The sequence below is a fragment of the Loxodonta africana genome, chromosome 1, assembly GCF_030014295.1.
Source record: "Loxodonta africana isolate mLoxAfr1 chromosome 1, mLoxAfr1.hap2, whole genome shotgun sequence".
NCBI classification, from domain to species: domain Eukaryota; kingdom Metazoa; phylum Chordata; class Mammalia; order Proboscidea; family Elephantidae; genus Loxodonta; species Loxodonta africana.
In genome coordinates this window covers 75,854,617-75,872,254 of record NC_087342.1, presented here as the reverse complement: position 1 = coordinate 75,872,254, position 17,638 = coordinate 75,854,617, and the positions used below count along the sequence as shown (strand labels likewise).

General features: G+C 41.8%; 1 protein-coding gene across 3 annotated transcripts; it reads right to left on the bottom strand.

The window, feature by feature from the left end:
* Positions 1–531: 531 nt before the first annotated feature.
* Positions 532–16,670, bottom strand: ZNF391 (zinc finger protein 391). Of its 3 annotated transcripts, none has more exons than XM_010600684.3 (3): positions 16,272–16,670; positions 8,706–8,817; positions 532–7,950 (listed from the first exon to the last, which is right to left on the bottom strand). In XM_010600684.3, the coding sequence occupies exon 3, from the start codon at positions 7,848–7,850 to the stop codon at positions 6,810–6,812; it is 1,041 nt and encodes a 346-aa protein (XP_010598986.1). In that variant the 5' UTR covers positions 7,851–7,950; positions 8,706–8,817; positions 16,272–16,670; the 3' UTR covers positions 532–6,809. The 3 variants fall into 3 exon arrangements, with proteins under 3 accessions (XP_010598986.1, XP_010598985.1, XP_064138208.1); XM_010600683.3 differs by having other exon boundaries at positions 8,706–8,814; XM_064282138.1 differs by lacking the exon at positions 16,272–16,670 and having other exon boundaries at positions 8,706–16,265.
* Between the last annotated feature and the right edge of the window lie 968 nt (positions 16,671–17,638).

Here is a 17,638-nt window from a genome sequence, read left to right as displayed (position 1 = left end):
TTTTTACCTTTTCTGGGGCACTTACCATTATGCCTCTTATTGCAGTTATTTGTATATTTATTATCCTGAGATGAGAGGGAAAAGCAATTGGTAAGTTCTGTAACCAAATACTTTACTTCTTTTGTCTTTGTATTCCCATAGTGCCCTACATATAGAAGTTGCAAAAATAGTTGTTACATGCAGTAGTCTTCAAAACTTTTTCAGTTGGGTCCTCCATGAGTAACAGAATTTTGAACAAGTCAGTTCGTTCTGTCATACATAAGGTTGCTATGAGTTGGAACCAACTAAATGTCACCTAACAACAAAAATGAATTAATAAATGTACTAGTGTATTATGGATATTTTAGTACATTTTATGTATATAGTATTCTGTATGTTATAAAAATATACAAAATAGAAAATTTTAAAGTGTAATATAAAGACAAAATAAACCATATTTAAAATAGATATGAAAAGTGTTAGTGGTAAAATAAAACTTGACTATACCTATTTATTATTTTTAATACTGTTTTAATGCTTTTTGATCGCTATGAGTCGGAATCGACTCGACAGCACTGGGTGGGCTGGGCAATGCTTTTTGAAACTGCAATTTGGAGGTCTGATTCCAAATTCAATTTATTTTGAAACGTGGTTTCAATTTAAAAAAGTGCATTGTTACCTATACTTACCACATCAGTATGCTAATTTTCCAATTCCATTTGTAAGCAGAGATTTGTGTGGAGATTCTGCCAGGAAATTTCTCTTTCCTGGTGTGAATTAAGTTGCTCTTGCAAACCAATCAGAAGGTGTTGAATTTTAATAGTTTTTACAGATAGGTGCAGGCTCCGCAAAAATTCTTTATTTAGAAGTTAATTTTTGTTTTAATGTTTTTAAATTGCATAGAGTTTTTGTAGGTGACACAGTTTAATGGCTTTTGGCAACAAAGCTACCATATGTTTCCAAACATTTTGTTAAATAACCACTTTCTCAATCTTTGTTAAAACGTCACCTTTACGTTGTTTATTACTTTTTTAATCTTCTAAATACCATACCACCCTCAGCCACTTTTCATTCAGAAGTTAGTAAATCTGAAGGAATAGTTCTCTTGTAAAATAAAACCGCACAACTCACCTGCTATTCCCACAACTCTGTAGTAACTAAACATTTCCTCCTTCTCACAACAAGGTGGCGTAGTATTCCGGGTCTCGCTTTACGGTTGCCCCAGCTGCATTCACGAATTAAGCCGTGTTCACACCCTTTCTCACAGAAGGTAAAGCCAGAACTAGAAGCCACATGTGCCGACCCCTAGTTCTGTACTCTCTTAAAAAAAAATAGTAAGCTATTGGTTTAGAAAACAAAGCGAGTCCAGTGGTAGGCGAGGCACTCACCGGCCCGGCTCGGCCCTCAGCCGCGTGCACCCAGGGGGTGACCTCGCCGACTCTGGGTGACGCTTGTACTCCGGCGGTGCCGTAGACCGGCGGGCCAGTGGGCCGGCCGCCGCGTGGGGAACCTAGTTGGACCACGCTCCGCAGGCGACGCAGCACCGGTCCCCTCCGAGCTCTTTAGCGAATTTTGCTTCGGAGCACTCCCCCCAACTCCCAGGAAGCGGGAAAACGGAGTTTGGGAAGGCCGTCCGCCCACGTCCCAGTGGCTTCTAGCAGTAACCCTCGCGGCCATTGTGACTCGCGGCTGCACACGACAGTCTCCGTCTGCCTACGGCGGCCGGGAAAGGACAGGAGCACCTCCACGCGTCTCCTTACTCCATTGCGAATCCCGAAAGATGGGTGGGGCAGGTGGGTATCAGGCAGCAAAGAGGAACGGAGGCGGTGGGCCTCAACCAGTGTCTTTATCTGGCTACTCCCGAGGGCTCGCGGAAAAGCGCCTAGATGGGGGGCCTCTAATGTAGGGGATTATTTTGAAGAGGCCCTGCTTCAATGTGAGCTGCTTGTTGTTAGGGGCCGCGGAATGGATCCCCGACTCATAGCGACCCTATATACAACAGAAGGAAACACTGCCCGGTCTGGCGCTATTCTCACAATCGTTGCTATGTTTGAGCCCATTGTTGCAGCCACTGTCTGTGTCAATCCATCTCCTTCAGGTTCTTCCTCTTTTTTGCTGACCCTCTACCACGGATGATGTCCTTGTCCAGGGACTGGTCCCTCTTAAGCGTGAGCTTAATCACAGTGATTTTGGCTGCATCTGTTTCTCCTTAAAATAGGACAGCCCACTCCGCATCTCTCTTACCTTCTCACGGGACTCCATTACCAGAAATTATCATAAATTTTTGGTTCTCCTTGTTGACTTGTTAAAGGTGCAGGTAACCAGCCATTCAACCTGGACTTTTGTGTTTTTGACTAACTGGTGCGTGTATATCAGAAATCCCTCCCTGGCTGCACTAGTAATTTACATGAAAATTAAGTAACAATACCAAATAAGGAATGTAGCCACTGGTCCCTCTCCTTCATTATCCGTATTTAGTCACCAATTTCACTAGCTCTTTCCTTCATTGTTTCCTCATCTGTGGCTGCTCTCCACTCCCCAGTATATTCTAAAACTCTGCTTCCCACCTAGTTTCTGCCTACTATCTCTCACTTCTAAACCATCTTGTCTCCTGTACCAGATTTTTGCCAAACTTAACTACTGTGATTAAAAACCTCCTGTCATTCCCTCGTAGTTATCCAATTCCAAATCAACTTTCACACATTTAACATCGTTAACACCCTGCCTTAGGCAATTTAGTCTCTTCATCTACTGCAACACACCGAGGGCATTTTCTCATCTTTATGCCTTTTTTTTTTTTTTAATGCCTTTACTGACACAGTTCCTTTTCTTTTCCAGCTCTTGCCCAGCTGCCAGGGTTCAGCTAAAGAGGTCCAGTACTTAAATCAGAAGAACTGGGGACAAATCCTGGCCCTTGGTGGGGCAGTGGTTAAGAGCTTGGCTGCTAACCAAAAGGTTCAAATCCACCAGCCGCTCCTTGGAAACCCTATGAGGCAGTTCTACTCTGTCCTATAGGGCGGCTGTGAGTTGGAATCAGATGGCAATGGGTTTGGTTTTTTGGTTTTAAACTTCAATTAAGAGCCCTGGTGGTCCAACAGTTAAGCTGTCAGCCACTAGCCAAAAGTTTGGTGGTTCAAACCCAATCAGTGGCTGTGCAGGAGAAAGAGCTGGCGATCTGCTTTGGTAAAGATGACAGCCTAGAAAACCCTATGGGGCGGTTCTACTCTATTATATGGTGTCGCTATGAGTTGAAAATCAACTCGATGGCAGCTAACAAAAACTGCAGTTTCCACATTCTAACCTGTGGTGACTCAAATATATGCAAAGAACTTATCTTCTGCCACCTGGTAACACTTGATTATCTAATATACTCTACAACTGCTGCTCCTTCTAACCTCTGGGCCTCTTTGGGCCTTCTACTATGAACTAAATATTTATTCACTGGAGAACCTACGGTTTCCTTGGTGTTGTGGAGGATATATAATTTGTGTACTACTGAGGGCATTGTGTAATTACTGTATGAATATAAAGGCCAGTGGAGAAATTTATCTTAAATCTAAATATTAGAAAAAGTTATGCTTTCCTTGAGGAATGGACCCCCCCCCTTTTTTTTAACAACATAAATTATCTCCTGACTTTGGTTGCCAGAATGCTCAGCTTGTATCTCAAACTGAATAAATGCGTCAGATACCATAGCTTATCCTGATCTTGAGCTTCTTGGCATTTTCTGCCTTCTCTAATGCTGATTTGTATGTGTTTTTGGTTTTCTATCTTATTGTACTTATAAGCTGTCTTCTATAAATTTCAATACCGTTTAGTTATAAAAAAAAAAAAAGACAGCTATTACTTACTATGACAGTTAGGGGAGGTACCTTTTAATTTATTTCATTGTGGTCCTAGTTTCCAGTAATTACTGGTAATGGAGTCAAAGACCTGCAGACAAAGAGGTAAAAGGCTACTGGTAGATGTGAAACAGTGGAATCATAACAACTTAGCATTTATTGAGCACTTACTATATGCCAGGCACTGTTTTCATCACTTCACATGAATAAACTCACTTAATCCTTACAACCCCATGAAGAAAAAGCCAAGGGGTCAGCATCCCTTGAACTCTAAAGAAGAATCCGTCCCAAGAGTAAGTGTTGTTAGGTACCATTGAGTTGGTTCTGATTCATAGCATCCCTATGTACAACAGAAGGAAATTCTGCCTGGTCCTGTGTGATCCTCACAATTGTTGCTATATTTGAGCACACTGTTGGCAGCCAGTGTGTCAGTCCATCTTGTTGAGAATCTTTTTTTTTTTTTCATCCTCGTAAGTAATGTACATAATTCAAGGTAGGACAAAAGAGCCCAAAATATTTATGAGATTTTCTTGCCATTCAAAAGACAGAAGAAATAGCACTGTTAAATCAAACCTTCCTGGTTTAGATTAAAATAAGAGTCCAAGTCTGCATGGTATTATGTATTTATTACTGGCACTTATATTTAAGACAGTTTCTAACTTCAAACCAGCTATGGAATAGCACACCCGAAAGAACCTGAGAACAGAATAAGAAAATGTTGAATGAAGTAGAATAGTGCAGAGCATCACTGCAAAGGATCTCTAAGAAGGTGTGAGACTGAAAGTATCACAAAGGAGTCAGGACTTGAGCAGGGCCTTTTAGAAAGGCTGAATAGGATTTCTGGAGGTACAAAGGAGAAAGTAGGACATGTAAAAGGGTGCCATGGAATAGTTTGAAAGAAAGCCAAGTGTAAGAAGAGGGACAAAGGATAGGCCTGACCACATGTGCAATGTTTTTGTTTTGAAGAGTAATGGAAAATAAAGGTAAATAGATCCAACTGTGGACGGCCTTGAAGATAAAGGAGTTTGAAGCTTTTCCTGAGGACACTGGGCAGCTGTGGACTATTTCTGAATAAAGTGGTAGCTTAGACAAGCGGTTAGATAAAGGCAGGGATATAAGGACAACAACAAATGCATTTACTGTAGTAATCTAGGCCCAAAGTCCTGAGGACTTGACAGCAGCAGTAGAATAGAGAGAATGGAATCAGTTATGGAGCCATTTCAAATAAAGTCAAGCAAATTAATTACAGGAGATAAAGAGGAATCAGTAAACACTAATTACAGGGCATTTAGTGTCTACTCAGCACTCTGTGATATTTTATCCCATTGCCTGTTGAGTCAGCGGCAACTCATAGCGACCCTATAGGACAGAGCAGAACTGCCTCATAGGGTTTCTAAGGACAGGCTGGTGGATTTGAACTGCTGACCTTATGTTTAGCAGCCAAACTCTTGACCACTGCATCATGAGTGCTCCACTAATACAGTGGTGGTTCTCAAAATTTATTGTATCTAAAACAAGATTTCTGCCTTCAAGAAGGTTATAATCTAGTTGAATAACCTCAAGTATTATAACCTGGTAAAATGAGATTATTCTGGTCTAATCCTTGCCCAAAGTCACAGAGCTGATCATTTGTAACTATAGATGTGCTGGGAGGTAGAAAAAATGGTGGATACCAGGAAAAGATCAAGTTTTAAGGCATGTAAGAATAGCCAAGAAAAAAAAAAAAAAGTGGCCAAAAGTGCCATTTTTTTTTTTTACTTTTTAATAACAACTTCATTGAAATGTAATCCACATACTGTACAGTTTTACCCATTTCATATGTACAGTGAAGTAGTTTTTAGTATATTCACAAGATTGTGCAACCACCAGCACAATTTTTTTTCCTTATTTCTTTTTAACGAAAGTGCCGATTTTATTCAAGCTGGAAGAGGATTGAGAAATAGTCACTGAGTTTGTCTTTCAGAAATCAGCTTTACAAGATTAGTGAGGGTCAAAGCCAGAGGGTGTATGTTTCATGAATTCTGTAAACAAAACCAAAAAGCCTGTCACCATCGATTCTGACTCATAGTGACCCTATAACAAAAGAGAGATTTAAAAAAATAAAGTAGCAATTGGAAGCATTTTTTTTTTCAAGATAATGGAGGAAATAAACATTGCTAAGATTTTTAGGACATACTTGATAATGATGTGATAAAATAACACTAGGATTAGTGTGAGTTATACTTTAATGAATATATGATATAGCAAAAAAAAAAAAAAGTGAGGTACAGAGGAAGAAGAGAAAAATTTGTCCTTATAAGTTTGGAAACTGAACTTGTCTCAACACTATTATCCCCGAATTGGTGATCCTGCGCTGAAGGCTACTCCTTTTCTTCTGCTACTGGGGTCAGCAAGTATGAAAACACACACACATACACATACAAGATTTAAGGGAAGGAGCTGATGTGGTTGGGATACAGAGGGTTCACTGGTTGTTTGGGGAACCAAACTAGACCAGTTTTTGTTGAGTTGATTCTGACTCAGCTATTCTACAGGACAGAGTAGAACTGCCCCATAGAGTTTCCAAGGCTGTAATTTTTATAGAAGTAGACTGCCACATCTTTCTCCTGTGGGAGGGCTGATAGATTTGGACCACTGACCTTTCAGTTAGCACTGAACCACTGTGCCACCAAGGCTCCTTTTGGGGACCTAAGACCCAAGACAAGGTAAGGAACTGCAAGATACCTGTGAGGCAGTTCTATACTCTAAGGGTGGAGCCCTCCAGAATGTGACATTCAATATGTTAGGTTTTTAAAGTCATCCCCTTGATGTATTGATCACTCAGTTAAAAAAAAAAAGTTTGAAACTGGCTTATACTTAGTAAAAAAGAAAAAAAAAAATTTTTTTTATAGTTAGTAGGAAAGGAAAATTCAAACAAGTTTTTTCCATCTGTGGGAGGCTATGGATATGTGCTCTTGTGCTAACATTAATAAAAGCTCAGGTATTATATTACTCTTTAGTGTGAAGTTGCTGATGTCTGATTAGAGTTGAACTCTGACTGAAGGCTTTCCCACAGTCATTACATTTGTAAGGTTTCTCTCCAGTATGAATTCTCTGGTGAATAATAAGGGATGAGCTTCGACTGAAGCCCTTTCCACACTCCCTGCACTCATGGGGCTTTTCTCCAGTGTGGATTCTCTGATGTTCAGTAAGTGATGAGCTTCTACTGAACACTTTCCCACAGTCACTGCACTCATACGGGTTCTCTCCAGTGTGCATCCTCTGATGTTCTATAAGAGATGAGATCCAACTGAAAGCTTTTCCACATTCACTGCATTCATAGGGATTCTCTCCAGTGTGTATTCGTTGATGCTGAATTATGGTTGAACGGTCACTGAAGGCTTTCCCACATTCACTACATTTGTAAGGTTTTTCTTGAGTATGAGTTCGCTGATGTTGATTAAGGTTTGTGCTCCGGCTAAAGGCTTTTCCACATTCACTACATTCATAAGGTTTCTCTCCAGTATGGATTCTCTTATGTAGACTAAGGTGTGTACTTCGGCTAAAAGCTTTTCCACATTCACTACATTCATAAGGTTTCTCTCCAGTGTGAGTTCTTTGATGTTCAATAAGGTGTGTACTTCGGCTGAAAGTTTTCCCACATTCGTTGCACTCAAAAGGCTTTTCTCCACCATGGATTCTACTGTGTACAATAAGGTCTGACTGGTAGTTAAAGGCTTTTCTACATTGATCGCATTTACAAGGTTTCTTTTGTGGGAAGAGTTTCTGGTGTTTCATTGAGTCTGAATTATCTTTGGAGTTTTTCCTAGATATGTGGGATCTATCTCCCTTTGGAATTTTTTGTTGTGTATCTGTGTTTGAGCTCCGAATAAATTCACTGGACTCTGAGCCTCTCTCTCCAGTGGAAATTTCCTTGAGGGTCATTGATACTTTTTTGATCTCTGTTTTCTCAAAAGAGGACTTCATCTGTGCAGGACTTTGTGTATGCCTTGATAACTGGCCCTTAATTTTACAGGCTTCTTCATTCATATTCCCTCTGAGACTTTCTATTGCTGGCTGTGAAAACTTGAGTTCTTTAGGAATAGCCTGATTGGTGTCAATGCTTTGGTTTCAGTTCAAATCTCCCCTTCTGAAAGACATTTAAAGTGTAAAAATCACCTGTATCCACTGTGGAAAACAAGGGAAGCAAACTAGAATAAAAAGGACAACTAATTTGCAATTCATACACACTAGAAACTTTTATCTGGGGAGAAAATAAAAAGGGACAGTGGAAGAGACATGAACAAGGCCAGAAGAGATAAAAATACAGAGTTTTTGCAGTGGGTGAGTACAAACACATCAAGAAATATGGGAGGACTGGGTAATATGCTAAGCCCCTAACCCCCAAAATGGAAATGAGCAGATATACCATCTGATGAGCAAAGAGTAGGGGATGAAAAGTTAGAACAAGCTGTTATTGTACCCAATTCATCATAGGAAATGAGAGAAAGGAAAGGGATTAGAAAAGTAAAGACTCTGAAGTGCAGAAAAGATGACTCCTCAAAAAGCAAGTAGTGAAGATGTCTCTATCAAGCTTGAACGCAACCATTTTCTTGGCATGTCTGAGAGAGGACAAAATTTCATAAATGCTATTTATAACACTGTGACCCCCACCTACCCCTTAATCCTTCTTTTTACTAGTTCAGTTATTCTTCTAAACAAATTTATAATCATAGACCATCAGAGGTTTTACAGAACTTAGAGCTCATCTAGGCCAACTCCCACACTTGACAGACAGAAAACCAGTTGAGTAACTTGCCCAGGCCACAGCTAATTATAAGAGCTGAGACTAGAACTCAAGTCTCATAAATATCAATTTGGTGGTCTTTTTATGTCACAACTCACCTAGACAGGTATTTCTGGGCCCTGTCCTCTTCAGCTCCATGAAGATTCAGTATCCACCATTGTTCTCCCTCCAACTGGGTGATCATGTCCAATTCACGTGCTTGGATTCCTACTGATTGGAAATGATTTAACACAAGGCTGTTGCTGCTGGAGACACAAAGCTATTCTGAGCTCAGTCTCAATGCTTTGATATATAAAAAAGGTAGGGCGTAGTTTCCCAGGAGCTGCGGCAGGAAGGACTCAAGAAAATGGGTATTTGAAAGGGGCTAAAATTGGATTCCAAAAGATAGGTTACATTCCCCACCCCCCACCCCAAATGAAAAACCACCTATAGAACGTGTTACTCCAGATATCTGGGCTTTACCTCAGACCTAGTAAATCTGATGGAGCCCAGGAAGCTGTGCCTTAAAAAGTTTGTGTGACTTGACAAGTTGAATTGTCCAAAAACAGCCTTAAAAACTTACTCTGGGTTGCCTAGACAATGTGCTAGCTGGGACCAGCCTCCCCACCAACATTCTTCTCCTAGCAGAAGAGTCTAAACACAAACTCAGCTTCCCATAGGCCCGGTGGATTCCCTCCTTGTCAAAGGGGCCAAAACTTCCCATGGATATTAAGATTCCCAGATACTAGACACATGTGATAGACACAGAGACTCCACTGAGAAAGTTTATACCTTCAAAAAAAAAATTTTTTTTGAACCCTAACTCTGAAACTTGGAGGTGCAGTATCTGGAAAAAGCCCTTCTTTGGCCTGCCTGTAAGCATTTTATTTATTCATTTTCTATTGTGCTTCAGGTGAAAGTTTACAGAGCAAATAAATTTTCTCATTAAACAATACACAAACTGTTTTGTGACATTGGTTGCTGTTCTAAGAATTTATAAATATTAACTTATTAATTCCTCACAACAGCTTGGTGCCCCTTGGTTTGTCGTACTCTGGGGGCTTGTGTGTTGCTGTGATGCTGGAAGCTATGCCACTGGTATTCAGATACCAGCAGGGTCACCCATGGAGGACAGGTTTCAGCTGAGCTTCCAGACTAAGACAGACTAGGAAGAAGGACCCGGCAGTCTACTTCTGTAGAGTAATAGCCAGTGAAAACCTTATGAATAGCAGTGGAACATTGTCTGATATAGTGCTGGAAGATGAGCCCCCCAGGTTAAAAGGCACTCAAAAGATGACTGGGGAAGAGCTGCCCCCTCAAAGCAGAGTCGACCTTAATGACGTGGATAGAGTAAAGCTTTTGGGACCTTCATTTGCTGATGTGGCATGACTCAAAATGAGAAGAAACAGCTGCAAACATCCATTAATAATCGGAACCTGGAATGTACGAAGTGTGAATCTAGGAAAATTAGAAATCGTCAAAAATGAAATGGAATGCATAAACATCAATACTCTAGGCATTAGTGAACTGAAATGGACTGGTATTGGCCATTTTGAATCGGACAATCATATAGTCTACTATGCTGGGAATGACAGCTTGAAGATGGTGTTGCATTCATCGTCAAAAACATTTCAAGATACATCCTGAAGTATAACGTTGTCAGTGATAGGATAATATCCGTACGCCTACAAGGAAGACCAGTTAATACGACTATTATTCAAATATATGCACCAACCAATAGGGCCAAAGATGAAGAAATAGAAGATTTTTATCAGCTGCTGCAGTCTGAAATTGATGAACATGCAATCAAGATGCACTGATAATTACTGGTGATTTTAATGCGAAAGTTGGAAACAAAGAAGGATCAGTAGTTGGAAAATATGGCCATGGTGATAGAAACAATGCTGGAGATTGAATGATAGAATTTTGGAAGACCAACGACTTCTTCACTGCAAATACCTTCTTTCACCAACATAAACGGCGACTATACACATGGACCTCGCCAGATGGAACACACAGAAATCAAATTGACTACATCTGTGGAAAGAGATGATGGAAAAGCTCAATATCATCAGTCAGAACAAGGCCAGGGGCTGACTGTGGAACAGACCATCAGTTGCTCATATGCAAGTTCAAGCTGAAACTGAAGAAAATCTGAGCAAGTCCACGATAGCCAAAATATGACCTTGAGTATAGCCCACCTGAATTTAGAGACCATCTCAAGAATAGATTTGACGCATTGAACACTGGTGACCAAAGACTGGACGAGTTGTGGAATGACATCAAGGACATCATCCATGAAGAAAGCAAGAGGTCACTGAAAAGATAGGAAAGAAAGAAAAGACCAAGATGGATGTCAGAGGAGACTCTGAAACTTGCTATCAAACGTCGAGCAGCTAAAGCAAAAAGAATTGGTGAAGTAAAAGAGCTGAACAGAACATTTCAAAGGGCAGCTCGAGAAGACAAAGTAAAGTATTATAATGACATGTGCAAAGAGCTGGAGATGGAAAACCAAAAGGGAAGAACATGCTTGGTGTTTCTCAAGCTGAAAGAACTGGAAAAAAAAAAATTCAAGCCTCAAGTTGCAATAGTGAAGGATTCTATGGGAAAAATATTACATGATGCAGGAAGCATCAAAAGAAGATGGAAGGAATACACAGAGTCATTATACCAAGAAGAATTAGTCGATATTCAACCATTTCAAGAGGTGGCATATGATCAGGAACCAATGGTACTGAAGGAAGAAGTCCAAGCTGCTCTGAAGGCACTGGTGAAAAACAAGGCTCCAGGAATTGATGGAATATCAACTGAGATGCTTCAAGAAACGCATGCAGTGCTGGAGGTGCTCACCTGTCTATGCCAAGAAAGCTTCCTGGGCAACTGACTGGAAGAGATCCATATTTATGCCTATTTCCAAGAAAGGTGATCCAACCAAATGTGAAAATTATAGAACAATATAATTAATATCACATGGGAAAAAAATTTTGCTGAAGATCATTCAAAAACGGCTGCAGCAGTATATCGACAGGGAACTGCCAGAAATTCAGGCCAGTTTCAGAAGACGACGTGGAACCAGGGATATCATTGCTGATGTCAGATGGATCCTGGCTGAAAGCAGAGAATACCAGAAGGATGTTTACCTGTGTTTTATTGACTATGCAAAGGCATTTGACTGTGTGGATCATAACAAACTATGGATAACATTGCAAGGAATGGGAATTCCAGAACACTTAATTGTGCTCATGAGGAACCTTTACATAGATCAAGAGACAGTTGTTCAGACAGAACAAGGGGATACTGATTGTTTTAAAGTCAGGAAAGGTGTGCGTCAGGGTTGTATTCTTTCACCATACCTATTTAATCTGTTTGCTGAACAAATAATCCAAGAAGCTCGACTATATGAAGAAGAACGGAGCTTCAGGACTGGAGGAAGACTCATTAACAACCTGTGTTACACAGATGACACAACCTTGCTTGCTGAAAGTGAAGAGGACTTGAAGCACTTACTAATGAAGATGAAAAACCACAGCCTTCAGTATGGATCGCACCTCTACATAAAGAAAACAAAAATCCTCACAACTGGACCAATGAGCAACATCATGATAAACGGAAAAAAGATTGAAGTTGTCAAGGATTTCATTTTACTCGGATCCACAATCAACAGCCACGGAAGCAGCAGTCAAGAAATCAAAAGACGCATTGCATTGGGCAAATCTACTGCAAAGGACCTCTTCAAAGTGTTGAAGAGCAAAGATATCACCTTGAAGACTAAGGTGCGCCTGACCCAAGCCATGGTATTTTCAATCGCATCATATGCATGTGAAAGCTAAACAATGAATAAGGAAGACCGAAGAAGAATTGGTGCCTTTGAATTGTGGTGTTGGTGAAGAATATTGAATATACCATGGACTGCCAGAAGAACAAATAAATGTGTCTTGGAAGAAGTACAACCAGAATGCTCCTTAGAGGCAAGGATGGCGAGACTGCGTCTTACATACTTTGGACGTGTTGTCAGAAGGGATCAGTCCTTGAAGAAGGACATCATGCTTGGCAGAGTACAGGGTCAGCGGAAAAGAGGAAGACCCTTAATGAGGTGGACTGACACAGTGGCTGCAACGATGGGCTCAAGTATAACAACGATTTTAAAGATGGTCCAGGACCGGGCAGTGTTTCGTTCTGTTGTGCATAGGGTCGCTATGTGTTGGAACCGACTCGACAGCGCCTAACAACAAGAACTTGATGACAGGGTACTAGTATTATTCCTGTAATACAAATAAAGAACTTGAGACACAAAGAGGTTAAGTAATTTGGTCCAAGGCCAAGTGATAAATCTTGAACTGAAACTCACTACACTACACAGAATTGATTGCCTCTCAACAGGAAAAGAAAGAACACCTACATCACACTGTCCATTCCTGTTGCCCCTAAGTGGCCAAGAAACTAAACTCAACTGATTCCTGCAGGTAGCCCCTGGAAGGCTGCAGTAAGCACCCCTGTCTATATAGTCTAAGAATTAAATTCTCCAAGCCCCACTTAAGTGTCACCTCAGTGCAAGCGGCTTGCTAGCACAATTCAATGAACCATCAGATGAGGCCCCATGATATAAGCATTGATCTGAAAATCTGGATCTTGGTCATAGCTCTGTTGGTAGATATACAGAAACCAGGGAAAAACAACCAATCTGGGTTTCATGCCACCTCATTTGTAAAATGAGGAGACTGGACTTGATTGTTTAGTCCATAGCTATCTGATTCCTGTCAGTTTAATTTAAGATCCTAAACTCTGAGGCACATGCCCATCTGGCTAGACTAGAATAAGGATAAGACTAGGGAATAAGGAATAGAATAGGGATAAGACTAGAATGAACCTACTGTTTTTCAGATCCCCAGAGACATGTGATAAACCTCCATGTTTCAAATGAAACCAAGAAATAGGTCAATAAGGCTGTTTTCTTCAATCACCTAATGATGAAACAGAGCGAGTGAGGGTGGAGGAAGATACTAATAGCAGTCTGCAGGCAAATAGGAATAGCCCACACTGGAAAAAATTTGGCAGACTCACTGAAGAAGGGAAGTTTTAGGGAAAGAAATAAATGTGTCTCAGCTTGGCAAGATGACACAAACTTTCAGAAAAGAGGGAAGAACCCTAAACTTGTGTGGGATGTATATCTTATAGTGAAGTAGACAGTGACCTTTCCCTCTTCAGCCTCCTCTTGGTCAAAGGCAGAGCTAGTGAAAGAGGAAAGACTGTCTTATCCTAAGACATTCAGAGTCACCAGTCTAGTAATTCCATTTTTGGCTAGCTGAATAAAACCTGAAGGATTAAGAGGTAAGATGAATGCCTAAAAGTCCCATCCACTCCCATACACAAAGAAAAGGACAATGGACATTCATGTCTGGGTTTAAGTTCCTAGTTCTTTGATTATGAAAGGGAAAGGGGATGGTTTGGGGCCAAATCCCTCCAAACTCCTTAGGCGATCTGAGGCATATAATTAAGCCTATTTGTCAATTTCCTCACATGTGGTAAGAGTTCAGTGTATGACAGTAGTAGTCCCTTTACTTCCTCCTGAAGGTCAAAACACAAGGCAGCTGACACTGCTAGAAGGCAGGTGGTGACACTGCTCTACCACCATAGGGCTGTGCATCCTGGGGAAAGTCACTCGCCTTTCACAAAACTTGGCCCCACTTTGTAACAGTATTAGAGCCAAGAAAACCCTATGGAACAGTTCTACTCTGTAACACATGGGGTCAACATGAGTTGGAACTGACTTGATGGCAATGGATTTGTTTTTTTGTAAAATAGCCTTACTAGTACTTGTCTTTTCTCACAAAATTTTGTGAACACTACAAGTTAAAAGATGGCACAGCATTTCAAAAAAATGAGTATCATTTTTTGAAAATATAAGGAATATATTATTGCTGAGGTCACCTCAAAGCAATTAATTTGAAAATTGTGATGGTGTACATTTAAGGGTGACCCCCTGTTTGTCATACTGTGATGGCTTGCATGTGGCTATGATGCTGGAAGCTATGCCACTGGTATTTCAAATACCAGCAGGGTCATCCATGGTGGACAGGTTTCAGTGGAGCTTCTAGACTAGGACAGATTAGGAAGAAAGGTCTGGCAAAATACTTCCAAAAATTAGCCAATGAAAACCCTATTGATCAAAACAGAATATTGTCTGATTTAGTGCTGGAAGATAAGCCCCCTAGGCTGGAAGGCACTCAAAATACACAGTGGCCACAAAAATGGATTTAAGCATACCAATGAATACGAAGATGGCTCAGGACAGGGCAACGTTTAGTACTATTGTACATGGGGTCACCATAAGTTGGAGCCAACTTGATGGCAACTAACAACATTTAAGGAAGGATGCCCTCAGAGAATTTGTGAAGTTGTCATTAGTAGCTGCTGGACTAAAGCATGGGCAGATGCTTTCCTTTTCCTTGCTTTGGAGGATGCATATGAAATGGGGAAGGAAGGGCTGATGTATGTGACAGAAGTCTCAGGGAGAGCCCCCAGATACATATTGAAGAGGCCAGGAGGCCACTATCTCCACAAGGTCAGGGTCATTCCCTTATCCAGATTCCAGCCAAAGGGTTTATTCACCATGATGTGGAAAGTTTTCTTTCCTTTCTTCATCTTTTAGTTATTTGGGTCACCACTTCCTTAATACTTTACAGATACTATATCCTCACCAAAGCATTACCGTCTAAGTAAAGTGATCACAAAGTGCTGCAACAACAGCAGACACTATCTGCTCCTTTATATGACTCTAACTTTCCAGCCCTGGCCACCTCCTGTTACCCTAACCATCTGAAATTCTTTTGATAGTGCCACTTCCTCCTATAATCAATTCTTGATCCAGGAAGAATTCTCCCTTATTTCCTGCCCTCTTCAGTCTGAAGAAATGACCTCATTTGGAAGGAAATATGTTCTGAAGGCTCTGAAATAGCCCTTCTCCCCGTGCTTTGCTTTGTGGCACTGGGATGACTCCTTTCTGAGCCTTTGCCAACTTAAAAAAGAATCAGAAGGAGGCCTTGGTAGCCTCAGTTCAAACCCTACAACAGAGTTCCAGCTCTACCAAAAGGTTATCTTCAGGCAACAACGCTCACGAAAATTGGTTCAAAATAACAATAAAATGCACCCACAGAGATCTACAGAATTTGCTAATGCATCCACCAACAAATAACACCTACAATATTTAAATGCCATCCTCCATCATCAGAACCATAAAATACAGACTACCACATAAAGTAAAGGCTGGGTAACCTCAAGGAAGGTACTTCATCTCTGTGTGCCTCAATTCCTTATCTGTAACTTGAGGATAATTACCCTACATTATCTCATAGGGTTGTTGCGAGGATTAAGTGAGTTAAATGAAGGTAAAAACTCTTGGGGCAGTGCCCAGCACACTGTAAGCACCTGGAAACACTCATCCTAACCCGGGGTTCAGAAGCCCTTCCTCGACCAGCTAGAGGTCGGCGGAACGCAGTCCCGCTCTTTTCCATCCACCAGGGGCACACCCGGGAAACACCACGGGCTGTCACAGCAGCGGAGAGACTAGGCTGAGCCCGCCCGCGCGACTGGGGCTAGGCGCTGCCGGGAGGCGCTGAGCAGCGTCCCTGCTGGGGGAGGCGCCTCCCGGGGGGACCTACAACCCACACCTCCCGTGGCCCCCTCACCCGTCTCCTTCGAAGGAAAGGGTGCTTCTGCACGACCACTCCTCAGATCCTCTAGGTCCACCCGCCCGGGCGCCGGGGCCCCCGCGCGCGGCCTCTGGCCGTGCGCACGAAACTCCGAACACATCTCGGGCGGGACCCGCGCCCGGAGCGGAACCGGAGCGCGCAGCGTTTGTGGAAGCCGGAAGGATTAAACGGAAACCCACGCGTCGACCCGCTGCTCGGTCTAAAGCCCACCAACAATCTCAGGGTCACAGACATTCAGGTCCCTGATCACCCCGGCTCCGTATGCGGGGCCAGTTATTGCCCGAGCAACGGCTGGGACCGGATAGTACTGGCGTAAAGGGTTGTACAGCAGAGTTGATACCGAAGGTCCGCAACAGACCCGCAGCCGAGACCCTGCGCCTGCGCCTGCGCCTGCGCCGAAGAGCCCTTGTCCTGCTAGCAGTGCTCTGACTCGCTTTCCTGGAGGTCTTTGCAAATTGATTAAGTATAGTATGGCTGTTAAAAAGTCAACAGTTCGAACCCACCAGGCACTTCTTGGAAACTCTATGAGACAATTCTACTCTGTCCTTTAGGGTCGCTATGAGTTGGAATCGACGGCAACGGGTTTGGTTTTTTTGGTTTAGTGTGTGAGAAGCTGAGAAGTTGGTTCTGGAGGCCTGAGAAAGCGAGTCTGCGAGAGCTTCTGAACACCTTAATAACGCTCTGCCAAATATCACCCGTAACAGTGGTTTGTAAAAAGGCTTTTTAAAAAATTAATAGGCTTTATTTTTTAGAGCAGTTTTACGTTTACAGAAAAATTGAGCAGAACATTCAGATTTTCCACATTACTCCCCTCTCCGTTTCCCCTATAACTAAGATCTTGCATTGGTGTAGTGTATGAATAGTTTTAAAGGGCCTACACAAATAAACCACCTAGAGAACTTATTAAAATACAGATCCCCAGGCTTCATATTCAGCGATTGACTCACTTACCTGAGAGGGTCCCAGGAACGCTGCGTTTTCAGTGGGCATCCCAGCTAATTCTGATGCAGGTGATCCCCAGGCCATTCCTGGAGAAACAGATGCTTCTTTGCAGTCTAGGTGCTTAAATAAAAATTAAGTACAGGAGACTTCTCCAATTCCATCTGGAGACATAAAGATGAATAACATCAGGATTCTACCCTAATCTAGTAGATTAAAGAAAAAAAAAGACATTTCTACAGATATTAATATAAGATAGTGTGGTAACAACAAAAGCAATACAGTTTGCTCCGGGAGTTCAGAGGCGGAAAACCTATGGTATGAAGGACAACTGGAGTGGTTTGGTTTAGCGAAGGTTTAATGGAAAACATAACAAACTGCAACCCTAAAAAAAAGTAATGAAC